Genomic DNA, 26,660 nt, shown 5'->3' on the forward strand with positions numbered 1-26,660 from the left:
AAAATCTACAGGTTGGTAGATCTTTAAGGCCTTGCACCTAGATAAATTCTTACTTCAGACTAAGGAAATTAGCTTTTGAAGCAAAGAGGGTGGGAAAAAAGCCAGCTTTGCACAAACTGAGAGTTCAGTCCACCTGTTTGAATAAGTATTTTTAGACAATTCTGAATCAGGTTAATAATGAATACAGAAAGAATTATTATTAGCATTGTGACTTACTCTATGAAGATGCACTGAAGTAAAAAAGAAAACTTAGGAATAATTAATTGGTACCTCTCCCTCTCTTCCTCGAACTTGGTTTGTAAATAGGGATATCCAGCTAGCTGTTTCCTATCTGGGTGTTGGTAGTTTGTAGACATGGTCTCCTCCCTTAAGCTTTTCAAGAGGAACTGTCAGGTTATGTGGCAAATGATTAACTCTGTCACCCTGGATTTTGCATGCCTGCTTTTAAGTATGATGAGCTTCAGTCTTGCCATGGGAAAAAAAAATACAAAAGTCACCTTAAGTCTTACAGTGCAACAGTTTTAATAGTCCACGCTACAACAGGCAAGTAGAGTTTTGCAGTTCAACATTAAAAGCAATCCTGCCTTAATTAAAATGCTTCTACTTAAGAATGCTTCCTGCTCTCTCCCATCCCTTCACTTAAGGTGTGTCTACAAAAGTACTCCTAAAGTGCATTTCTCAGGCATTAAAGATAGCACTGTGATTTGCTTTCCAATAGCAAGTTCGGAATCAGAGCATGCCGTTCTCAGCGGAGGGCTGCGCAATTCCAGTTGAGCTAAGGTCTCTTACAAAAGTACCCTTCTCACTCCCACGGGCGACGCAAAGGAGGCCACTGAAGTTTTTTGAAAAAAATTGTGCCAACTTCCTCTGCGGTATCTTCTCTTACCACGAATAAATATTTAATGCATCCTTGAGTCGTGATATACGGAACACGTTATTTTGTCACGTCAATTTCTAGGAAAATAAACTCTGGAGGCCTTGTGCGAATATTCTGAATTTGGTGGGATGAGACTCCAAGAACAGGGGCGGGGCAGAATTCTCGGGTTTAGACCTGGGGGTTGGGGAGGCGTGGTGCGAAGAGAGTCCCGGAGCGCTCGGGCTACTGCTTGTCCTCGTGCGGGTCACCAGAGAAGCTCGCCTCCTCCGAGGACCTGACTCCCTCGGGGAGCAGAGTGGCGCGCACTTTCCTCTTCTCCTTAAAGCGGCCCGAGCGCGAGATCTTCAAATTTCGGCGGCTGTTGCCCGATTTCTCCCCGCCCAACTTGTCTGGCTTGTGGGGCTCGCCGGCGCCTCCGAGGAGATTGGGATGCTGATTCTCCCGGGAACTGCTAGTCCAGTCGGGGCCAGGCGGGGCGGGCGCCGCGGGTTCCCCGGGGTCAGGCTGGGCGGGAGGCTTCGCACCCCCCGCGGCGTCCTTGCTTTTCTTCCTGCTGTTCTTTAACGAACTCCACCAGGAGCCCGAGCTGCCTGTGCCGCCGCCGTCGGCCATGGCCAGCGGGCCAAGTGGCGGGGGGCGCGGCGAGCGGGCAAGGGCCTCAGCGGCAGCGGCGCCTCTCTCGTCCACCTCGGCCCTGCCCCGGCTTCTCGCAAGCGGGCTGCGGGCTGGGAGCCGCGAAGCAGAGGCTTGTGCTGGGGAGGAAAACAAAACTTCGTTACTGGGTTTGTCGAAGTCACGTGCCCCTCAATCCCACTTCCTCCCCTTGGCTCCGTCTGGCACCGGAGCGGCTGGGGTCCGAGGGTCCGCAGCCGCGGGCCGCAGAGGGCACCGCCGCGACCCCCCCCGCCCCCCGCCAGGGCGCAGGCGGACGAAGGGCTTCCGGGGCGCCACCCTCTGGTCTCGAGACTGAGTCTTGGCACTCCCTGGCCTCAGCCTTAGTCTGGCTTCCAGGATAGCGCAGTGGTCCGCGCGCGAGGGCCACCCAGGGGTGGGTGCCGGGGCTTCTGGATTAACCAGGCCCCGGAGGGAAAATGGCCTGTCCTGTCACTCCGCCCGTTTGTAGACGAAGCCCAAAGGTGACCCACCGGGTCCAGAAGGGCACCTGCGAGGAGGGCGCCCGGAAGCAAGCGCGCCCCCGCTATAGGTGAGCCATAAACATTAGATCCCTGTCAAACAGTTCCGAAATTTCCCTCAAAGGTTTTTGTTCCCTGGACTTCTGTCCCGGGATCCTTTTTGATGTGATTCTTCGGGGGCGGGGCGGGGCGGGGCGGGGCGTGGGGGGCGGATTTACAGGCCAGTAAGAGCGAGGGACAAGCTCATGGTGTTTGTTTCTTTTAAATTCTGCTTTCGACAAAACTTCTGCCTGATGACCTTCAGAGAAGCATGTCTAGACCTAACTTCCCTTGAAAACCGCCATCCTAACGCTTCCTTTTATTCCCCAGAGACCAATCTTGCGTCTCTTTGAAGCCACCCGCTGCCTGCGGTTGAGATGAGCCCAAGTCCCCTTCCCTTAGTTCTGTATTAAAATGTGCACCGCGTCTGTTTGTACTAGGCAACTCAACTCATGGGATTTTAAGTTACAAATTAAAGGCTTCTGTTCTTTTCCTTGCGCAATTCCCTCCTCCAAAGGAGAGAGCGCACAACCAAGAACTCCAATTTGCCTCTTCCCAGCTTTTAAAATAGCACTGCGGAGCGAAAAGGCTGTTTGTTAGCACTTAAGGTGCGAATATCGGAAGCGAGGCTCCTCTGCTCATTTTCTGTGCTGGGCACTAACTCCACGAACGAGCAGGATTCGCTGGCGCCGCGGCTCATTTCCAGGTTTCCGCTGGGCTCCTTCCCATCCCACGCGCCCGGCGCTGCTGGGATTCGCCCGCTCTGGAGAGCGAAAATTCGGCGGTGTCTGTGGTTTGGAGGTTCTCCTTCCCCAACCGGGGGGAGACAGCCGGAGGGCCTACGCCGGCGGCCGCAGCGGCCTCCCCTGAGCAAGGAGACCTTGGCACCAGCTCCTCCCCAGAACGCCCCGAGGGCACACTCGACTTGAAAACAATAGAAGAAAAAATGGCCAAAAGTTTTTTCCTTACAGAAGGCACCCACACCCTCAGGCACAGTTTGCAGTTGGGTTTGCAAACATCCATTCCCCCTCCGCTTTATAGATCGGAAAAGCACCCCCAACTTATTCACTGGTGGTGGTGGTGGTGGTGATAGTGGTGGGTGTTCCTGATGCTACTTTCAGTCTTCTACCCTACGCTTTCTTCTCCACAATCAACGTTGTATGCACGGAAGGGTTTTGCACGAATTGCTCATGGGAAAGATTGCAAATTACGCAGAACGCCTGCAGCTAGTAACTTCTCCTCGGGCGCTGGGGGAGCGCCCCAGCGTGACACCCCGGAATGGGCTCTGTCTTGGCGGACGGAGAATCACCCTGATCGCTCACCTGCTCAGGCTTCCCAGGACCCCGCGGCTCCGCGCCTCTCTTCCCACGCAGAGTCGGGAGGGGGTGCGCTTGGGTTAATCTGGAAGTCGGGGCGCGGCGTCCCTCTGCGCGGTCTTGGAGAGGTCGGGTTTCTTTCTGAAAGGTGTGCTAGCCGAAATCGCCGCAGTCCAGCTAAGCCGATTGCTGTTGCTGGTCTCCCCTGACTCCTCCAGCTTCCTGGCGCAGCGGCGGCAGTAGCCCGGAGCTCGAAGTACTGTTGGCTCCGACCGGAGGCCGCCCCTGCGAGTGGGTGCCAGGCTTACTGCCCCAGGTGAATGGCCAGGCAGTCTCTCCCGCCTAGTAGCCTTTCATTCTCCCTTTCCCTGATAGCGCCGCCCGGGAGCCGCAGGGAGATGGGATCTCAGGGGCTCACTCTGATGCCTTGAAGCTCCCTACCGCGTCGGTCCTCCGCGCGGGGAAAGACATCTGCTCACCTGCTGGTTATTCGCCAAGTGATTCTAGAAACCAGAGCCCCGGGGCAGCGGGAAGAAAAAAATAATAACCCAGGAGGCGGCCACTGCTGCCACAGGTGCAGGTAGGAAGTTCGCGTTCCCGCCTTCCAGGGACGAGATTGGACCAGGTCGCCTACGTGGCGCCAGCCTTGGGATGTCTGATTGGAGAAAGGCTGCGTGCGCCTCTCGCGAGTCGGACTCCTGAAGAAGAAACGGTAGAGGAGACCGGAGGCCGAGAGACAGAGGCTGCAGGTGGGCTCCGGCGGATAAACGTCGCAGCTCTCTCTCCCTCTGCCCCTACCCCAATTTCTTTTTTCCCTTTCCTCTCCGCGTCCCCAACCGTGGCCACTCAGCTCCCAGAATCTCAAGTTCTGTAACTTACAGGAGCCGTTCCATACCCAGGCACAATGTTGCAGAGTTGCAGGCGCCCTGAGTTGAAAGGCTGTAATATTAACAAGTTCGTTATGTGCCAGCCAGGCGCTCTTCCAAGCGCTTTCTGTGGATTAACTTATTTACTCCTCCTCACAGCCCTAGGAGGTAAGAACTATTGTTATCCTCACTTGAGGATAACTTAGCTCTGAAAGGCTAAAGGGTTGCCCAAGGTTGCACGGCTGGTGAGTGGCAGAGCCGGATTTGTACCCTGGAGACCTGACTCCGGCTCCCACGGTCTTAACCGGCACCTTTTACCGCAGCCTGCCAGTCAGTGTCGGTCTCTTAGCGTGACTCAGTGAGGATGTGAATTTCCTTCCCTCAGGTCTAGAAGTCCGTGGACAGCCACCGCACCTGAGGAGTACAGATCCAGCCCTGAGCTGGAAGTCAAGTGAACCCGCGGATGGCGTCAAGTTTCAGGAGGCTTTTGTTCCCAGGAACATATGGGTGCTTTTTATTACCTGGACAGAAAGGTTTTGACATAGGGCATTTTCACTAATAAGGCAGAGGTGCAACCGGCTGCATCTTCTAGGATGCTTTTATTTTTCAAAGAACTATTTTGATGTTCACTGAGCTCGTGTGTAACTCCTCTGAAGGACTGCGTATGGAGCAACTGACATCCCAGCATCTTTGTTCTGAGGATTTTCTAAAGTGGTGAAGTAGTGAAAGACATGATGCCTACCTATTGCATAACTTACAATATGGAATTCATAGGAAGAAATTTTTATAGAGTATTTCAATGTATGAAATATGGTAAAATATGAATATTTTATATCCTTAACTTAGTTTAGCATTCTTGGATTTTTAACTGATATGCACAGCAGCGTGTATTTGAAAGTGATACATTTTCATATATTTCTTGGGATTTGTTTTAGAGAGGAAACTTGCAATCGTAGCACCAGAACTGAACAAAGACAGGCCACCAACCATGAGAGGAGGACGGGATACATCGTCATAGTGCCAAGGAGGAAAGTCCTGTCTGAAGAACCCTCACCGCTAGAAAGTGGTGGAGCTGGGTTCCAAACATTGTTTGTTGATCAAATGGGTGAAAGAAGGAAGACATTTAGGAAAAGAAAATGAGTCCTGCAAATGGCTTCTCATCTAGCATGATTTAACAAAGGGCCAGCATTTTCTAAATAGATGAACATCAGCTAACTGCTGAAATTAAAAAATTCATTCTCTTCCATCCCTCCCATTTGTATTTAATAACTTTGAATGTTTCTGTATTTCATTGACTTGATAACACCTTATAAATAACCCTTGCATGCAGTAAAAACATTTAAATGGAGACATGAAAACTAAGGAGAAATGAGGCAGAAGGGACTAGGGAGGTGGAGAATGGGTGTCCCTCCAGACAGAGGGAATAGCATGTGCAAAAGCCATGAGCTGTGAAGGAGCTTAGGATTTTTAAGGAGCAAAGAGGTGGTCAGTGTGATCTGAGTACAAAGTGAGCTGAAGCACTGCAGGAGACAAAGCTAGAAAGGTGGGTGCGACCAGACCCTTCAGGACCTGGTAGGAGTTTTGAACATAATCCATTATAGAGGAAGTGACATGGTAAGATTTGCATTTAAAATATCACTGAAACTGTAAAGAGTGGATGGTAGAGTGGACAAGGTGGGGCTACAGGAAAACCAGTTTGGAACTGTTGGGGTAGTTCAGGTGGGATATTTTGATGGCTGGTGGGAGGGTGCTGGCAGTGGGGGAGGTGAGAAGAATTAGATGTATGCAAAAGAGAGTTAGGAGGTAAAATCAACAGGACACGCTTTCATTCAGTTCATACAAAAGAGGAGCCTGAGTTTAACTAGAGGCTTAAAACAGATGCTTTTACAGTCTTCCTTGTAAGTAGGAGCATGCATGTGATCTAGTTCTGACTTATGGGGCTATAAGGAAGACTTCTGGAAATGTTTCTTCCTAAATACAGGACAGAGGGCTTGCCTGGTGGCGCAGTGGTTGAGAATCTGCCTGCCAATGCAGGGGACACGGGTTGGAGCCCTGGTCTGGGAAGGTCCCACGTGCCACGGAGCAACTGGGCCTGTGAGCCACAACTACTGAGCCTGTGCGTCTGGAGCCTATTCTCGGCAACAAGAGAGGCTGCGATAGTGAGAGGCCCGCACACCGCAATGAAGAGTGGCCCCCACCTGCCGCAACTAGAGAAAGCCCTCACACAGAAACGAGGACGCAACACAGCCAAAAATAAATATAACTAAATAAATTTGAAAAAAAAATACAGGACAGAGCCTTCTGAAAGAAGAACATCTTTTGCAATACCCTTGATTCTTATGTTTAAGTACAGTGTGAGGATGTGCAGCAGCCATTGTGCAACAGACATGGAAATAAAACCCAGCACACTAAGGATGATGGCATGGGAGTGTGACAAGTGTTTGGGTCCTTCATGATACTGGTGAGCCCCTGGAAGAACCCTGGGATGACATATCTCTTGACTACTAGTTCAGTGAGATAAGGTGGATTCCTATGATTTAAGCGCAGCTTTAAATACAGTTTTCTGTTACTTGCAGCCCCAAACATTCCTTCTTGGTACAGTCTAGCAGAGTTATAGAAAAACCATATATTGTTCAAAAGGCAAAAAGGTAGTGTTGTCACATTTTTTCCCTGACCAATATGAAAAGTTCTTCCTGGAAGAAGGGCTTAGTGAAATGTTTAAGTGATGGGGAAGTTTTTAGAGGTGGCGAATGCATCTGCAAAAGAAGGTACTTCACTGAAAAGGCTTGGAGTTGGAACTTCCCTGGAGGTCCAATGGTTAAGACACCACACTCTCAATGTAGGGGGCATGCGTTCAATCCCTGGCCAGGGAGCTAAGATGCCACATGGCAAGGCCAAAAAAAAAAAAAAAAAAAAAGAGGCTTGGAGTTAAGGGAATGAGTGGATAAAGGTATGTGTACATGTGTACATACGGTGGCAAGGAGCATCGGATTATCTGAGATCTCATGGTAGTTTGACTTTTAAAGATAGAATTTTAAATCAAAACAATTGACTTATTTTCCTCCATTTATTGAATCTAGAACTGTTTAAATCTATAAAAATTTTCATAACCAATCCCATGAAAAAAAAACCCACCCCAGGGCTTCCCTGGTGGTGCAGTGGTTGGGGGTCCGCCTGCTGATGCAGGGGACACGGGTTCGTGCCCCGGTCCGGGAAGATCCCACATGCCGCAGAGTGGCTGGGCCCGTGAGCCATGGCCGCTGAGCCTGCGCGTCTGGAGCCTGTGCTCTGCAACGGGAGAGGCCACAACAGTGAGAGGCCCGCGTACCAAAAAATAAAAAAATAAAAAAAATAACCCACCCCAAACCAAAAAACAACAAAGAGAGTTAGTGTTAAACAAATATAGTTGTGTTCTGTAACTACTGATCTAGGAATCCTGCTGTTTGCTTCTATAAGGAGAACATGGACTGTCCTAAACCTCTGTGTTGGTAAGCTATGAATACAGTATAGATGCATTTAAAAGTTGATTTATCTACCCAGTGAATAGTAGGTGACTTTCAATGTTACAGAATTTAAATATGCTTAGATTGGGCATTGCGTACATTTCTTTATAATATTTTTTTCTTGTCATTTTTTACTTTTCAAAAATGTTTTGATGGTTTGAGAAAGGACAGTTTCTTTCTTCTCTTCTTTTTTTAAAAAATTAAATTGTTGGGGCTTCCCTGGTGGCGCAGTGGTTGAGAGTCCGCCTGCTGATGCAGGGGACATGGGTTCGTGCCCTGGTCCGGGAAGATCCCACATGCTGCAGAGCAGCTGGGCCCATGAGCCATGGCCGCTGAGCCTGTGCGTCCGGAGCCTGTGCTCCGCAACGGGAGAGGCCACAGCAGTGAGAGGCCCAAGTACCGCAAAAAAAAAAAAAAAAAAATTAAATTGTTTCTTTCTCAGGTGACCCTTTAAGTGCAATAAATGATTACACTAAAAGACAATAGATAATGACTTTCTAGAGAGCAGGATTTGCATACTAGAAATTAAAAGAGGAACTTTAGAAGTTCAACTTGGCATTTGCAATCCTAGCAAACCTGGCATTGTATCAGAGGCGGAGAAATTGATTCTCTTCCTTTAAAGCATTTATGGTGGGAACAGGGCAAAGGAAAACACATGATGAGAAAAGTTAAGAAATACAGCTAATCGGAAAAGATAGGCAGAACACTCTATGACATAAATCACAGCAAGATCCTTTTTGACCCACCTCCTAGAGAAATGGAAATAAAACCAAAAATAAACAAATGGGACCCAATGAAACTTAAAAGGTTTTGCACAACAAAGGAAAACATAAACAAGACAAAAAGACAACCCTCAGAATGGGAGAAAATATCTGCAAATGAAGCAACTGACAAGGGGTTAATCTCCAAAATTTACAAGCAGCTCATGCAGCTCAATATCATAAAAACAAACAACCCAATCCAAAAATGGGCAGAAGACCTAAATAGACATTTCTCCAAGAAGATATACAGATTGCCAACAAACACATGAAAGGATGCTCAACATCACTAATAATTAGAGAAATGCAAATCAAAACTACAATGAGGTATCACCTCACACCAGTCAGAATGGCCATCATCAAAAAGTCTACAAACAATAAACGCTGGAGAGGGTGTGGAGAAAAGGGAACCCTCTTGCACTACCGGTGGGAATGTAAATTGATACAGCCACTATGGAGAACAGTATGGAGGTTCCTTAAAAAAGTAAAAATAGAACTTCCATACAATCCAGCAATCCCACTACCGGGCATATACCCTGAGAAAACCATAATTCAAAAAGTGTCATGTACCACAGTGTTCATTGCAGCTCTATTTACAATAGACAGGACATGGAAGCAACCTAAGTGTCCATCAACATATGAATGGATAAAGAAGATGTGGCACATATATACAATGGAGTATTACTCAGCCATAAAAAGAAACGAAGTTGAGTTATTTGTAGTGAGGTGGATGGACCTAGAGTCTGTCATACAGACTGAAGTAAGAAAGAGAAAAACAAATACCATATGCTAATACATATATATATATGGAATCTAAAAAAAAAAAAGAAAAAAGTTCTGAAAAACCTAGGAGCAGGACAGGAATAAAGACACAGACGCAGAGAATGGACTTGAGGACACGGGGAGGGGGAAGGGTAAGCTGGGACGAAGTGAAGGAGTGGCATGGAGATATATACACTACCTAATGTAAAACAGATAGCTAGTGGGAAGCAGCCGCATAGCACAGGGAGTTCGGCTCAGTGCTTTGTGACCACCTAGAGGGGTGGGATAGGGAGGGTGGGAGGGAGACGCAAGAGGGAGGAGATATGGGGATATATGTATATGTATAGCTGATTCACTTTGTTATAAAGCAGAAACACACCACTGTAAAGCAATTATACTCCAATAAAGATGTTAAAAAAAATACAGCTAATCAAAATGAAGAAAATAAAGGTGATTTATATTCTCTTCACCCAAGGATAACTATGGCCCACATTTTCACATTTACTCCATTCATCCTACCCATTCCCTATCCCCCTTCCCTCCCTTCCATCATCCCTTTCTTTTATGGACTCTTCCATTCTTTGAAAATTAGATTTGTCTCTCCTATGGCCTTTTCCTTTATAGTCACCCATGTACTTGTAGTTTAATATTTATTTTCTCCTTTCTGTGTATGCACATCAGTGTTGTTGGATGTAGTCTGTAAACTTTTAAAAATAAATTTATTTATTTATTTATTTTTGGTTGCCTTGGGTCTTCGTTGTTTTGCGTGGGCTTTCTCTAGTTGCTGGCTAGCGGTGGTTACTCTTCATTGTGGTGCGCAAGCTTCTCATTGTGGTGGCTTCTCCTGTTGCAGAGCATGGGCTCTAGGCGTGTGAGCTTCAGTAGCTGTGAGGCACGGGCTTAGATGCTCTGGGGCATGTGGGATCTTCCTGGACCAGGGCTAGAACCTGTGTCCGCTGTACTGGCAGGCAAATTCTTAACCACTGCACCACCAGGCAAGTCCCTAGTCTGTAAACTTTTAAAGAGAGGGTGTTGCACCTGTGCCTGAATTTGGAATCCACTGTTCACATCATCTCATCCTGTGCCCTGTCAGGTTAACATGAATGCATACCTAGAAGTATAAAAATTATAGTCACGGGCTTCCCTGGTGGCGCAGTGGTTGAGAGTCCGCCTGACGATGCAGGGGACACGGGTTCGTGCCCCGGTCCGGGAAGATCCCACATGCTGTAGAGCGGCTGGGCCCGTGAGCCATGGCCGCTGAGCCTGTGTGTCCGGAGCCGGTGCTCCGCAACGGGAGAGGCCACAACAGTGAGAGGCCCGCGTACCGCAAAAAAAGAAAAAACAAAAACAAACAAAATTACAGTCACAAAATATGACTAATCATGTCAGTTTCACACTTGACCTAAGCAAGGCTGGTTTGTACAGTTCCGCCTCCCTCCAAAATTCAGTCGACACCAGCTCTTTGTAACTTCCCACACCTCCTCCTTTTGTGGATCTGGTTCCTTTAGTATTCTTGGATATCATTGTATGTTCCTCATTTTCCTTAAAAAATTATTTGTAAGAAAATTTAAGACCTAAGACAAAAGTCACTTTTTCTAGAAAGGATTTTCAAGAGTTTAGGGACACTACCAGGCAGGACCACTTTACAATCAGTTCATGGCTTGAGGATTTTGGGATAACCAAAAACAAGAGATCCACAGGACCATTAGCCTATAGTCACACTCCAAGGACAAGTCCATTCCCTCCCTACCCGCCTCCCCATCTTTTCTGCTCCAAATTAACTTAATTGTCCATGAAGACCTGTTGGGGGGATGGGTATAGTTTACTTCTGGGCTGCCCGGAGCCTGAGGGTATGGCCCTTTGGGGTCTGACACTTATCAAGGGAAAAATCTTCTATTAATTGCTCTTTTTTGGATGAGCCCTACACTCACTTATAATTCTGTCCCTTATGCTCCAGGGGGCTATGAAAACTGAAGTTGTTTTCGTGCCCAATTTTTTCCAGCAGGAGAATTCAGCCAAATAACCTAGCTGCCACTGACAAGAGTGGGTGTGTTTTAATTTTATTGTCAATTGTTTGCTTGATGTTTGTCCCTGCGACTAGATTATAATTTTCTTATTTATTTATTGTCTGACTCCCTCACTAGAAAATGAGTTCCATTTTATTTAATGATCATTAACAGAACACTTTCTGTGTACTGGGTACATTTCTAATTGCTTTATAAATATTAAGTCATTTAATCTTCCTGAAAGCCCTGTGAAATAGGTACTATTATTATTATAGATGAGGTAACTGAGACACTAAGAACTTAAGTTACTTGCCCAAGGTGACACAGCCAGTAAGTATTAGAGCCAGCATTTGACCCCAGGAAAACTGGCTTCAGAGTCCAGGGACTAACTCCTCTCTGTGCTGTGTCTCTCCGTGAGCACTCGGACAGGTCACTAATGAGTCTTTAGGACCTGGCATCTGCCTGACAATAACAGTTCTTACTATTGTTGAATGCACGACCATCCAATGCAGAAATGTGTGCTTTCTTGGTTAAAATATGACCAACTTGTAAAAAGAAATGTACTAAAATTGGCAATGAAATAAAATTTCAATCTGTCATTACAGGTAATAATAGCCTGATTTTCTTTAATTCTGAGGAGTACAGTAGGTGGACCAAATTATCTGATAAATTTTTGCTTTTTTCTTAAAAGTGTAAGAGCACTATCATGTTGCAATACCCTTTGAAGGAGATGTGGTTAGGTGGTAAATGCGGATGGGGAAGAATAAAGTAATACCAGAGGATGGCTGATGAGATTTTATTAAATATTGTACTTGGGGAATAAATGAATGATCTAGAGGACATGACATTTCAGAACAGGGCTCCACAGCACATCTTGACTCTCTCAGGAAACAAAGATAATTCTACTTTATTGTTTATTAGAAAATCACTGATGTAAATAAAAGTCATGTGTTACCACACAAGGTAATGTTCTCTGGCTGGTCACCTGGTTCCAGGTCAGGCCCAGGGTAAACTAGATCCTGTAAAGGGTGACTTGCTATCTGCAGTTGTTCATTTCCATTTTCAAAGGGTTGATTCGGTTATGCTCCGTTCGCCAGGTTATATTTTCTCTTTATGGTTTGTCGATGTGTCAGCTCATTACGTCACATGTGCACAGGGAGGAGGTGGATATCTGATGGAAGGGTAACATGATGCAGGAAGGGAATCTTTTGGTTTCATCATTTGCATCAAGGCCAGTGTCAAAACATAGTTAGAAATCCATAAGAAATAGCTGCTTTCCTAAGTCAAAGGCTGTCAGGGGAGGTGCACCAATGTTTTGGCACTCAGCTTTCTGTTCGGTGCCAACACAGGTAAATCTCCCATTGTACACTCCAGTGAACATTCAGTTTCATCTACTTGATGTCATTTCACTTACCTACTGGGGGAAACTACTTCAGCTGCAGCTATAAAACTTTTATAATAATGGCAAATTTTAAATTCTTACTCTGGGCTTTCACTTTACTATGTGCTTATCCAAAAGTGGAAAGTGTTCTTACTGTTTTAATGGTAGAGCAACCCTGAGAGAGAGATATTACAAGTTCTACAGTTTTATCCTAGAAATTTGAAGCAAGTTGCTCCAAGTCACAGGACCAGAAGAGGTGCAGTTATTTTGATTCGGTTTGAGTTACTCTTTCCCTAGTACAATGTTCTTTTAATATTGATATTTGAATCTCATATTGCCTTTTAGTTAATCATTAGATCAATAAATAGTTGTTGGTATCAAGGCTATTACATCAAAAGAGGTAGTCATACTTAAAAGATTCGAATTAGGTCATCGCCTTCTAAGTTTCCCACTTAGAATAATGCTAAATCATATGTGGTTGCTTAAATATTAAAGCCCTATAGAATCACAGAGCACTCAAAGCTCAAATCAACACTGGGAATTGTAATTATATACATTTCTTGTGAAAAGACTTGATGGTTGGTTTGAATTACGAGCTGTGTGGCTTTGAGAAAATTACTTAATATCTTTAGGCTCCGGTTTCCTTAAATGTAAAGTGGGGATAATACTATCTACTTCTCTGGATCGTTGCCAAGATTAAAGCAGACAATACATTTATTAAAGTCCCCAGCACAGTGCCTGACACGCAATAGGCACTCAGTAAATGTTAGTTTCTCCTTGACTGATTTCTTTCATTGGCTGTGTAAGAAAATCATGTAAACAGACTCCACAGATCAATCACTTCCAAGTGCTTTTGGAAAATAATGGTAGAGAATCTTAAAGTTCACTGTCATTACTGTTGGTTAGGGCCCATTGCTTCCCCCCCCGCCCAAGAACATCAGGTTAAAATTTACTGGAGAGTATTTAATATACAACAATTTGCTCTGAATCTAACTTTTTTTTCAGGAACATACTTAATGATTAAATCAAATCAAGCAGAAGTTTTCTGTATGTGATTCAAGAACGCTCTTCATCCTTTCGGCACCGAAATTGCATTACCTGTCATTGAAGGAGGAAGTGTGCTCAGTTAAGCTTGAAAGCAATGTTACCAGAAAAGGATTAACAAATCGTAAGGCAGAATCCTTAGAAGTAAGGTCACTACCAGAATGCGGCTGAGGCACGAGCCAAGGAATATGTTTAATATGTGTTGCCCCTTTAGCTCCTGGAATCTTAATATATAATCCACATCACTGAATCAGACCCAAAGGAGGGAAAGAACAGGAGCATCATGTCTCTGCTATGTAGACACGGCATGATTAATTATTTTAAAAAATTAGTTTTTATTTTATTTAAGTAATCTATGCACACAGAGTTCAAAAGTCAAATGTTATTAAGGCGATTATAGCACATTACAGGGGTTTCTTATCTCATTCCTTCCCTTAGTTCTCTTCCCCAACCACCTTCAACAATTTTGGCTTTTTGTTTCCGACATGTGCACATCTCTATATTTCTAATTAATTTGTGTATTATGCTCTCTTTTGATTTATCGATATTTAACCTCTATTAATTTCTTATTATGGTATTTGAGCCTTTTGTTCTCTTATACCACCATGCCTTCTGCTTCCTTTCTCTCCTATCCCAGTACAGTGGTCATATTACAGCCTTTGTTTAATTGACAATTCCATGTTGATATTATTGTGCCTTTGTAAATATTGTTCAGGCTAAGCATTATAGTGTACAGAACATTATATTTGCTTTCCTACTTTTTGTCTTTTCCTAAAATTAATAATGGCCTCTCCCTGCCCGCCCTCCCTCCACCTCAACCCTTTCAATCTGCTTGTTTTTAGTCCTGTTTCTAATTCTTTCTACGCTTTCCAATGGCTTCTTGGTGCACTTTTCTACAAGTGCTATCATATCAGTATATATGTGTTCCATTTTGTTTTTCCTAAAAATATCCCTCCTGGGCATCCTTGCTGGCGCAGTGGTTGAGAGTCCACCTGCCGATGCAGGGGGCACGGGTTCGTGCCCCGGTCTGGGAAGATCCCACATGCCCTGGAGCAGCTGGGCCCGTAAGCCATGGCCGCTGAGCCTGCGCGTCCAGAGCCTGTGCTCCGCAACGGGAGAGGCCACAACGGTGAGAGGCCTGCGTACCGCCAAAAAAAAAAAAAAAAAATCCCTCCTGGACACTTCCTTCTCCTTCCATAGGGACTGACCTCTCTCGGTCTGTTGCACAGTCTCCTCCTGGGGATGCCTTGAGTCTCCTTCTTTCTTGGTGGAGTTGCTTGTTTTGCTGGAGCACATTGTCAGATGGGGCAGCAGCAGAAGGTATCATGGTGGCCGTCTTCACCGTGGCTGTCTCTTTAGCCACACAGTTCCATCTGGACTGTTTATCCCCCATGCCTCGCACACATCATCCTTCTGGGAGATCTTTCTACCCTTATTCTGGACAGTCCCTTTGTGCCAAAGGTGCAAAGTGAATCTTGACGTAAACATCACACAGTATAATTAATAATTAGACCATGGATTTTAAATGTAAAAATATAAAACTTTTAGAAGAAAATATAGAATGTCTTTGGGACCTAGGGCTAAGTGAAGAGTTCATAGACATGGCTAAAACGAAGATCCATAAAAGAAAAAATAACTAAGTTGGGCTTCATCAAAACGGAGAAAAACTTTGGCTCTGAAAAACACTCTGTTAAGAGGATGTAAAGACAAACTACAGACTAGGAGAAAATATTTGCAAACCATATATACCTAAAATATATAAAGGACTCTCAAAATTCTATAGTGAAAAAGAATCAATTATGAAATGGGCAAAAGACTTGAACAGTTGTTTCACTAAATTGGAGACACAGATGACAAATAACCACATGAAAAGATGTTCAGCATCATTAACCATTAGTGAAATGCAAATGCGAACCACAGTGAGATATCAACATGAACTTATCAGAATGACTAAAATAGAAAATAATGATGACACCAAATGCTAGTGAGGCTGTGGAGAAACTGAATCACTTACACGTTGCTGGTGGGAATGTGAAATGGTCCAGCTGCTCTGGAAAACAGCTTGATAGTTTCTTAAAAAAACTAAACATGCAAATATGACCCAGAAATTGCACCCTTTCCAAACTGGAAACAATCCAGATGCCCTTCAGTGGGTGAAAGGCAAAACAGACTGTGGTAAATCCATACCATGGAATGTTTCTCAGCAATAGTAAAGGATAGCTTACTGAATCTTAGCAATCATTTGGAATTGTTGACAGATAGCATTGGAAGGTGGAGTAGATGTGATTGCCTACAGAGAAAGAACGGCAAGAAGGCAGCCTTGGAGAGTGTTCCAAGGGACTTGGAGAGTTCTAGAGGGAGAATGGGCAGAGGAGCCTGGGCAGAGGATGGGGGCGAGGGTGGTGTCACAGCAGCCGAGAGAGAGGGGGTTTGAGAAGAAGGGAGTGGTCAACTGTGCCAGCAAACGAGAAGCCAAGTAAGCAGAGACCCGAAACTGCAGTGCGGTTGATGGGGCTCCAGGGAGAGCACTCTGGGGGTGGGGGAGCACAAGCACTGAAGCTTGACCTGGTGGTATGAAGGTGTGTCGCAGCACCTCCACACCTGCTCCTGTGCCATCTGGCCTCAGTGATAACCCATGAGGTTGGTGGGTCGGGCAGACAAGCAGGCATTAATTTTCAAGTTTCAGAGGGGAGAAACCTGGGGCTCAGAAATGTTGGAAGCCTTGATCTGTGAGCGAGCCAGGTCTTGTGGCTCTAAATTCAGTGCTCTTGTAGGGCTCCCATGATGGCTTTCCACCACATCACAGCACAGGGCAGGTGTGGCTTGGCTTCAAAAACCCATTGGACAGTCAACTGCTAGAATCCCCCTATAATGTGCTAGGCAGCAATGTGATGTCCTGTAACTCTGAAGAAAGTTTACTAAGGCTTACTTAGTGTAAGTATTCTCATAAAAGTTTCCCACAGCTCTTGAGTTTTTAGACACACATTTGTCTTACTGTGTGCCCCAAATACTATACTGAGTGCTGTACATAGATTATCTTAAGCCTCACAATTACTTCACGGAATATGTACCGACACTAGTTCATTATAATGACAAGGAAACTGAGGCTTAAGAAGTAAAGTAACTTTCCCAAATTATACTATCAGAAAGTGATAAGAGGCAGGATTGAAACAACGGGGTTGTAACCTGCAGTTGAACTTGTGTAACAGGCAATTGAACTAGAGACTTAGATCTTCAGATTCTCCAACCTGAATTATTTTGAGGCTTAATCATACCTACTGGATAGAAGGAGAAAGAATATGGTGAAGATTAGGTGAGTTTGGGATAACTAGTTCCAAGAAAGCTTCAGTAACTGAAGGGTTCAGATACTGGACAGAACTCTAAATGGTGGACAAGAGTCAATATGCATTTTCAGATTCTTCTGCTTCTAGAATCACCCCCTCCTCCATGACACCAAAATATTATAGGATATTTGAATATTTGTAGAAGGATTCTTCTATTAATTTAGAAAGTGTTTGAGTGCCTACTGTATGCCAGGCAAAGTTCCATTTAGGGACAAGGGTAGACTGGTGAGCAAAGTAGACCAATTCCTGCCTTCATGAAGTTTACAGGTCAGACAATGTCATTTTAGAGATACAGGTGGTTCCATAGTTATGGAGGTGAGAGGCCTTTGGGGACCTTGGTCTATGGATGTGGAGGGTCTTATTCAGCCTCTGAAAGTTTGAACATCCTTCCCAATGCTACAAAACTATTTCCCCTTCTTCATTAATAAATCCTGAGTTTCTTCAGGTATCCAAACACTTCGGAATGGGTGGATTTAGCCGCAGTTCAGGTGAAACCCTTTCTGTTCTAAACAAGTTCTTCTCAAATTTATCCTGCATTGGAATCACCTGGAGGGCTTGTTAAAAAGATTGTGAGGCATCACATGAACGACCGCGGTCACGTGAGCACAGTTTTCGCGGGGCTCTGGTGGCGGCTTCCTCTGGTAAGTTGCGGTCACGGTCATCTCTCGGTCTCCCGCCGCCGGCCCGGGGGAGGCGGGGAGGAAGCGAGGGCGCTGCCAGGCGGCCCAGACGACGCCAGCACAAGAGCCCCCGTCGCCCCGCTGCCCCGCCGGACCTCTGCGACCCCAGTTCCTGGCGCACAGGCTTTTGGTGCTGTTGCTTTCTTCCTTGGCTTCGGCTATGATAATCGTGCTGACCTCAGACTCAGGTTACAAGGATATGCAGGTGAATACCACGAAATTCATGCTGCGGTATGCCTGGTATTCTTGGCCCAATGTAGTTTTGTATTTCTTTGGTGGTTTTTTTTTTTTTTTTTTTTTTTTTTGCGGTACGCGGGCCTCTCACTGTTGTGGCCTCTCCCGTTGCGGAGCACAGGCTCCGGACGCGCAGGCTCAGCGGCCATGGCTCACGGGCCCAGCCGCTCCGCGGCATGTGGGATCTTCCCGGACCGGGGCACGAACCCGTGTCCCCTGCATCGGCAGGCGGACTCTCAACCACTGCGCCCACCAGGGAAGCCCCTCTTTGGTGGCTTTTTGATAGAGCAAGCGTTTGGAATACGATGGGGCACCATTATTTTTAGTTGCTATTTGTTTTTGCCCTGGGTGGAATATTTAATGCTTTTTGGCTGATGGAGTTTGGACGGTTATGCTTGGGATGGGTGGGGACTCCTTAGCAGTTGCCCAGAATACGTATGCTGTGAGTTGGTTTAAAGGCAAAGAATTAAACTTGGTGTTTGGTGTAGGTTGGACTCCAGCTTAGCATGGCTGGAATTGGAAGAACAGTAAACATGAACCTCATGAGATGGCTGTATTCTAAGGTTTAAGCTTCCTTGGGTTCTGCTGGTCACACAACCCTTGGGGTCACACTTATGACTGGGGGTATAACATGTATTCTTTCACTAGTCTGTGCCTTGGCCTTTGCTTATTTGGATCAGACAGCAGAAAGAATCCTTCATAAAGAACAAAGCAAAACAGGTGAAGTTATTAAGTTGACTGATGTGAAGGACTTCTCCTTACCCCTGTGGCTATATTTATCACCTGTGTCTGCTATTATGTTGCCGTGTTCCCTTTCATTGGACTTCACAAAGATTTCTTTACAGAGAAATTTGGATTTTTCTCCCAGACAGCGAGTGATATTAGCAGTATAGTGTTTGGGCTCCTGGTGGATAAAACGGGAAGTAACATCATCTGTGTGCAATGGTGACCCTGCTTGCTTCCCACATGATGCTGGCCTTTATGCTGTGGAACACTTGGATTGCTATGTGTCTCCTGGGACTCTACTATTCGTTGCTTGCCTGTGCATTGTGGCCAATGGTGGCATTTGTAGTTCCTGAACATCAACTGGGAACTGCATATGGCTTCATGCAGTCCATTCAGAATCTTGGGTTGGCCATCATTTCCATCATTGCTGGCATGATATTGGATACTCGGGGATATTTGTTTTTAGAAGTTTTCTTCATTGCCTGTGTTTCTTTGTCACTGTTATCTGTGGTCTTACTCCACTTGTTGAATCATATCCAAGGTGGGAACCTAAATTATTCTGCAAGACAAAGGGAAGAAACAAAACTTTCTCATGCAGAATGAGAAGTTTAAATGTGTCATGAGAATGGGCTGCACACATCATTAGTCTGAAAAACTCCTTTATTTTTTTTTTCAAATTTAGAGTTTAGTTGTTAGGAAAAATAATGGTCTGGAGAGTTGTTATATTTATATTTTGAATACACTTATTTTAAAGTATAATTCTGAGGACTGTTTTAGCCTGTGTCTTTTGTATTGCTGAAGAATTCTACTTTGGGATAGGCTCATCAGTGGTGAAGTTCAGAAAATTGTACCTGGTACATGTGGGTGATTTTGAGTACGGACACTGAATAATGGAAATCTTTGGATCTCGTATTGAGATAATTTTCACAAAGAGTATCATAGGAATATGGCCTTTTCTTTATCTTAAAGCAAAAAAAAAAAGCTTTTGAGGGAGTAGAAGGGATTTTTTTTTTTTTGGTCTTTTTGTATCTTGTCCATCATGTGCCCCAACTGCACATGCACACAGTTATTTTTAGTCCCTTATAGTTTCTTTGTATTCTGTTGCTCCAGGAAACGTGTGTCCAGGTACAAGTGCTGCAGCAAAGGGGCCCAGGGCCCAGGGCCCAGCCTGTCTTAGTTTGAAGTACATGGTGTAATACTGTATGCTTAAAAGTTTTAGAACAGCTTGAAAGTGCATTCCTTATTCAGGATAAGTTTATTTACATCCTTTTTTTTTTTTTTTTTCTGATTTATGGTGTACTGTGTCATTATTCAGTTGTTAATTCTTTAGGCTTTGACTGCCATGTGACTGTTCTCGCCGATGGGTGTTGAAAGTTGGCCTTACCGGTTGGGAAAAGTCTGCTGCTGTGGAGGGCCTGTGTGGTCTGGCTTCCTCTTTCCACTACCTCTGTGCCTCAGCTGCAGTGAGTTGCTTACATTTTTTTCAAATTGGTTACATCTCTTCCCTTCTTAGGGGCTTTGTCCATGCTGCTCCCTTTGCTTAGACTATTTTAGCCAGGATTCTCTAACAACCTGGTTTCATAGGATTTACGACAGAAAATTTTAGCCCCCCACTGGGAACCATTCTCCCTGTGGAAACTCTTCCAGACCCTTCAGGCTATATCAAGTTATTCTAAAATTCCTGTGATCTTTGAAAACCCCTGTACTTTTCCTTCGTAGCTTACCTCAGCTTATCATGAAGAATTTGTGATGAGGTATGTGTGGGTGTCTCTTTATTTTGGTTGTAAGCTCCACGAGGGCAGAAACTGTCTCTGATATGTTAATAATGATTGTGTTGATAGTGCCTAGCACAAAGTAGGCACAAAATAAATATTTTTTTGAATGATGCATAAATAAAAAGGAGAGTAAACTGGGACAAAAAACAGATTGTGAGGCCCCAGCCCCAGTCAGTGATTCAGGCCTGAGAAATTGCATTTTTAACAAGTCCCAGGCCACGGTGTTGCTGGCCAAGGGACTATATACTTCGTGCCACACTGACCTGAACTAATCATGGGAATCTCATTCCCCTTGCTAGTGACTGGTTTAGCAATAAACATGCTATGCAATTCTGGCCAAGGTGTTGTGAGGGGATATATGTCGAGGGAAGGATTTCTTAGCTATTAAATGGGACATGCAGGATGAGAAAGACATTGTCCTGCTTCTCCTTGAAGCCACCTTCTTATACGATGTTTGTCAAAGCCTGAGGGGAATGCCAGCAAACGGAGCATGATGGAATAGAAAGAACCAATAGAAAGCACCAATCTTGGAGATGCCCTACATTTGGATTTCTTGTTGAGATAATTAATGTCCCTATTGTTGAAGCCCTTTGCATCATAGTTTCATATGATGTGCAACAGATACTTTCCTGATGGATGAATCTAATGCTTCTTAAAGGTTAATGATCATCTCCTTACTATTAGAAGTCAGTAATCCATGCTCAAGCAGCGGTCTGTATGGGCTGTTGGTATTATATTGACCTTTCCATGGACTTGGGACTTGGGACTTTGTGACTGTTCCTGATTTTGTTCCAAGGTGATCATCTTGACCATTCCAAGAGTCAAGAACCTGTTGGCCCATAAAACCTGATGGGTTTTAGCATGTGACCCCTGTGGAAAAGAACCCATATCTCTCTCTCTCTCACACACACACACACACACACACACGCTTATTCCTCACTTGATCCATGGCGCTCAGTTGCTGAATTCCTGGCCTAAAGAGGTCTATTTTTGCCTCGTCACACGTCTTTTCTGCTTAGACTTTGGAGTCTGAGCATCTCTCCTTGGTGGGCTGTTTGGCCTGAGCTTCTGATTCTTGCAGCCCTGCGTTGCCCCTGACAGTAATGCCCTGCTCCAGTCCCATGCCTCCACATCCTCCAAACCTGCCAATTAATGGACTAACCTGGGTTTGCCCTCCCTAAGGATGGTCCTGCGCACGATAATCAACATTTGTACATTACTGTCCAGTTTATACCGAGCGTTTAGTTTTTATATTCAGGATCTCAATGGATCCTTGCGTAGAAGCACTCTGACAAGAAGGGGAGATCAGGTACTCTGTTATTATGCCCACTTTCAGATTAGGGAGCTAGAACAAACCAAGATTATACCCATTGTGTAAATTAGGACATAGAAGAAATCAGGTAATTTAAGTGAGCAAACATCTATTCCAGTAATACTTGCTTAACTCTTGAAGAACATTTTGAAGTACACAATTTTTCAAGAAAGTCTGTTAAGGTTATAAATTTTCGGCAGCGATGAAAAATTTGCTCCCGTGGATGATTTATCATACATATGAGGTTTATAAGCCTATGAAAGGAGAGCTTTATGGGTTTTTCTTTAAAAATACAGGTTTTATCTTCTTTTTTTAACTCCGTTCACTGTAAAGGTTTAGCAATGTGCCATGCACCACATTGTCCTCACTGAAAAGCTCCTGTTAAGTTACAGGGACTCCTTAGTTGCTATATCCAAAGGGGACTCATCACCTTATCATCTTTTTTTAAAAATTATTTTCAATTTATAAGTCCAACAAACTATAACAGTCACTTTATTTAAAAAATTTTTTTATTATTTTTAAATTTTTGGCTGTGCTGGGTCTTCATTGCTGCAAGCGGGCTTTCTCTAGTTGCAGCGAGCAGGGGCTACTCTGTGTTGCGGTGCACAGGCTTCTCATTGCGGTGGCTTCTCTCGTTGTGGAGCACGGGCTCTAGGTGTATGGGCTTTAGTAGCTGTGGCACGTGGGCTCAGTAGTTGTGGCTCATGGGCTCAGTAGTTGTGGCTTGCGGGCTCTAGAGTGCAGGCTCAGTAGCTGTGGCGCACGGGCTTAGTTGCTCCACGGTATGTGGGATCTTCCGAGACCAGGGCTTGAACCTATGTCCCCTGCACTGGCAGGCAGATTCTTAACCACTGCGCCACCAGGGAAGCCCCACCTTATCATCTGTAGCAGCATTTGACCCTGATGACTTCTCCATCCTTGAAGTTCTATCTTTCTCTGCTTTCTTCTTACACTCCTGACTCTCTGCTTCCTCCTCTGGCCATTTCTGACCTTCCTTTCAAAGTTCTCTAACTTTGCATGTTCCTTAGACTTTATTGTTACCCAGGGACCTATTATTGGTCTTCTTTATTTCAGCTGACTATACAGTCTGATCTCATCCTTCTTTCTTGAGCTCCAAAACCATGTATTCAGGCATGTGCTAGACATTTTTACATGGGTAAACCATTAGCACCAAATGCATCCTGCAAACTGAACCCATGATTTCTCCCTGCTGAACCCCCTTTCCTTCCTGTATTCTCTTATCTTCCTAAAGAGTCATTTAATTGTAAAAACCAGAAATGAGGGTGTCATTTGTGACTTCATCTGTTCAATCTTGGCATCAAATCAGTAAGTCTTGACAACCCCCTAAATATCTCTCTTATCATGACTCTTCTCCATCCCTCCTGCTGGGAGGCAAGTTCAGTTTGTCATTGCCTATAACATCTTCTTGATTAGCTTCTGTCTTTCTAATCTTACATCCTCTGGCCTATCCTCCACGTGTCACCAGACCAATCTTTCTAAGTTTGACTCATACTTGGCACACAAGGTTCCTTATTCCCTGGCGCAGACCTGCTTGTTTAATCTCATTCTCCCTCCTCTTCCCTCACATTTCATGTGCTGGTTAAACCCAACTCTGGAGAGTACTCTGAACTTTCCATGCTTTCATGTGTTTATGGCTGGCACCTATGTACTCTGCCTGGGGAAGCCAGGGAAAGTCTCAGCAGAGAGGAAACGTCGAGTTGAGACTTGTAGGATGAGTAGGAGTGTGCCTGACCAGCATATGGTGTCCACCATTCTTTTTTTTAATTTATTTTTTTAACATCTTTATTGGAGTATAATTGCTTTACAATGGTGTGTTAGTTTCTGCTTCACAACAAAATGAATCAGTTATATATATACATATGTTCCCATATCTCTTTCCCCTTGCTCTCCCTCCCTCCCACCCTCCCTATCCCACCCCTCCAGGCAGTCACAGAGCACCGAGCTGATCTCCCTGTGCTATGAGGCTGCTTCCCACTAGCTATCTACCTTACGTTTGGTAGTGTATATATGTCCATGCCACTCTCTCGCTTTGTCACAGCTTACCCTTCCCCCTCCCCATATCCTCAAGTCCATTCTCTGGTAGGTCTGTGTCTTTATTCCTGTTTTACCCCTAGGTTCTTCATGACATTTTTTTTTTCTTAAATTCCATATATATGTGTTAGCATATGGTATTTGTCTCTCTCTTTCTGACTTACTTCACTCTGTATGACAGACTCTAGGTCTATCCACCTCATTACAAATAGCTCAATTTCGTTTCTTTTTATGGCTGAGTAATATTCCATTGTATATATGTGCCACATCTTCTTTATCCATTCATCCGATGATGGACACTTAGGTTGTTTCCATCTCCGGGCTATTTTAAATAGAGCTGCAGTGAACATTTTGGTACATGACTCTTTTTGAATTATGGTTTTCTCAGGGTATATGCCCAGTAGTGGGATTGCTGGGTCATATGGTAGTTCTACTTGTAGTTTTTAAGGAACCTCCATACTGTTCTCCACAGTGGCTGTATCAATTTACATTCCTACCAACAGTGCAAGAGTGTTCCCTTTTCTCCACACCCTCTCCAGCATTTATTGTTTCTAGGTTTTTTGATGATGGCCATTCTGACTGGTGTGAGATGATATCTCATTGTAGTTTTGATTTGCATTTCTCTAATGATTAGTGATGTTGAGCATTCTTTCATGTGTTTGTTGGCAGTCTGTATATCTTCTTTGGAGAAATGCCTATTTAGGTCTTCTGCCCATTTTTGGATTGGGTTGTTTGTTTTTTTGTTATTAAGCTGCATGAGCTGCTTATAAATTTTGGAGATTAATCCTTTGTCAGTTGCTTCATTTGCAAACATTTTCTCCCATTCTGAGGGTTGTCTTTTGGTCTTGTTTATGGTTTCCTTTGCTGTGCAAAAGCTTTGAAGTTTCATTAGGTCCCATTTGTTTATTTTTGTTTTTATTTTCATTTCTCTAGGAGGTGGGTCAAGAAGGACCTTGCTGTGATTTATGTCATAGAGTGTCCTGCCTATGTTTTCCTCTAAGAGTTTCATAGTTTCTGGCCTTACATTTAGGTCTTTAATCCATTTCGAGCTTATTTTTGTGTATGGTGTTAGGGAGGGATCTAATCTCATACTTTTATATGTACCTGTCCAGTTTTCCCAGCACCACTTATTGAAGAGGCTGTCCTTTCTCAACTGTACATTCCTGCCTCCTTTATCAAAGATAAGGTGACCATATGTGCATGGGTTTATCTCTGGGCTTTCTATCCTGTTCCATTGATCTATATTTCTGTTTTTGTGCCAGTACCATACTGTCTTGATTACTGTAGCTTTGTAGTATAGCCTTAAGTCAGGGCGCCTGATTCCTCCAGCTCTGTTTTTCGATCTCAAGATTGCTTTGGCTATTCGGGGTCTTTGGTGTTTCCATACAAATTGTGAAATTTTTTGTTCTAGTTCTGTGAAAAATGCCAGTGGTAGTTTGATAGGGATTGCATTGAATCTGTAGATTGCTTTGGGTAGTAGAGTCATTTTCACAATGTTGATTCTTCCAATCCAAGAACATGGTATATCTCTCCATCTATTTGTATCATCTTTAATTTCTTTCATCGGTGTCTTATAGTTTTCTGCATACAGGTCTTTTGTCTCCTTAGGTAGGTTTATTCCTAGATATTTTATTCTTTTCTTTAGGAATGCCAGAGATTTCTGTGCATTAATTTTGTATCCTACTACTTTACCAAATTCACTGATTAGCTCTAGTAGTTTTCTGGTAGCATCTTTAGGATTCTCTATGTATAGTATCATGTCATCTGCAAACAGTGACAGCTTTACTTCTTCTTTTCCGATTTGGATTCCTTTTATTTCTTTTTCTTCTCTGATTGCTGTGGCTAAAACTTCCAAAACTATGTTGAATAAGAGTGGTGAGAGTGGGCAACCTTGTCTTGTTCCTGATCTTAGTGGAAATGCTTTCAGTTTTTCACCATTGAGGACGATGTTGGCTGTGGGTTTGTCATATATGGCCTTTATTATGTTGAGGAAAGTTCCCTCTATGCCTACTTTCTGCAGGGTTTTTATCATAAATGGGTGTTGAATGTTTTCAAAAGCTTTCTCTGCATCTATTGAGATGACCATATGGTTTTTCTCCTTCAGTTTGTTAATATGGTGTATCACATTGATTGATTTGCGTATATTGAAGAATCCTTGCATTCCTGGAATAAACCCCACTTGATCATGGAGTATGATCTGTATAATGTGCTGTTGGATTCTGTTTGCTAGTATTTTGTTGAGGATTTTTGCATCTATGTTCATCAGTGATATTGGCCTGTAGTTTTCTTCCTTTGTGACATCCTTGTCTGGTTTGGTATCAGGGTGATGGTGTTCACCATTCTTGATCCCACAGAGCCTGTACTTCAGTGGGAGACAGATGGACACACAATTGCAGTACTTTGTGATAACCGATGGATTAGACGTATGTACAAATGGCAGTAGAAGGCAGTGAAGGAGGTCCTTCAGTGTGACAATATCTTTTCAACTCAGGAAAAAAAATGACCCTGGCTTATTTGCATTTACAAAGCATCCAATGAAGCAAACCGCTCCAAAGCATAGGGTCTAACATGGTGCCTCGCGTGTAGCAAAATACATGGAAGTGGAACAACGAAATGGACTAGGACATTGTGAAACGAACCTGAAGACAAGGAAAGAGTCTTTCTGAACCACACTCATGAGACCCTCTATATTTTATCAAAATGGACTTCATTTGCCCTCTTCTCCTTCTCATCCCCTCTCCTGAATGTTGGTGCTGTAGAGAACTTTGAATCAGGCCTCTCCTGTATTTCTCTGTTCTGGGTCCCTGGGCAATCTTATTCAATTATTACCTTGGTTCCAATTATTACCTCTG

The 26,660-nt window shown here is 44.2% G+C and overlaps 1 protein-coding gene and 1 pseudogene across 1 annotated transcript; one reads left to right on the forward strand and one right to left on the reverse strand.

Moving 5' to 3' along the window:
- Nucleotides 1–535: 535 nt before the first annotated feature.
- Nucleotides 536–2,133, reverse strand: PRR15 (proline rich 15). The gene is made up of 2 exons (XM_060156934.1): nt 2,023–2,133; nt 536–1,629 (listed from the first exon to the last, which is right to left on the reverse strand). Exon 2 carries the CDS (start codon nt 1,487–1,489, stop codon nt 1,100–1,102), a length of 390 nt encoding a protein of 129 aa, XP_060012917.1. The 5' UTR covers nt 1,490–1,629; nt 2,023–2,133; the 3' UTR covers nt 536–1,099.
- Nucleotides 2,134–17,893: 15,760 nt separating this feature from the next.
- On the forward strand, nt 17,894–19,278 carry LOC132524201 (major facilitator superfamily domain-containing protein 1-like; annotated as a pseudogene).
- The last annotated feature ends 7,382 nt before the right edge of the window (nt 19,279–26,660 follow it).

Source organism: Lagenorhynchus albirostris, chromosome 8, assembly GCF_949774975.1.
Source record: "Lagenorhynchus albirostris chromosome 8, mLagAlb1.1, whole genome shotgun sequence".
Taxonomy (NCBI): Eukaryota; Metazoa; Chordata; class Mammalia; order Artiodactyla; family Delphinidae; genus Lagenorhynchus; species Lagenorhynchus albirostris.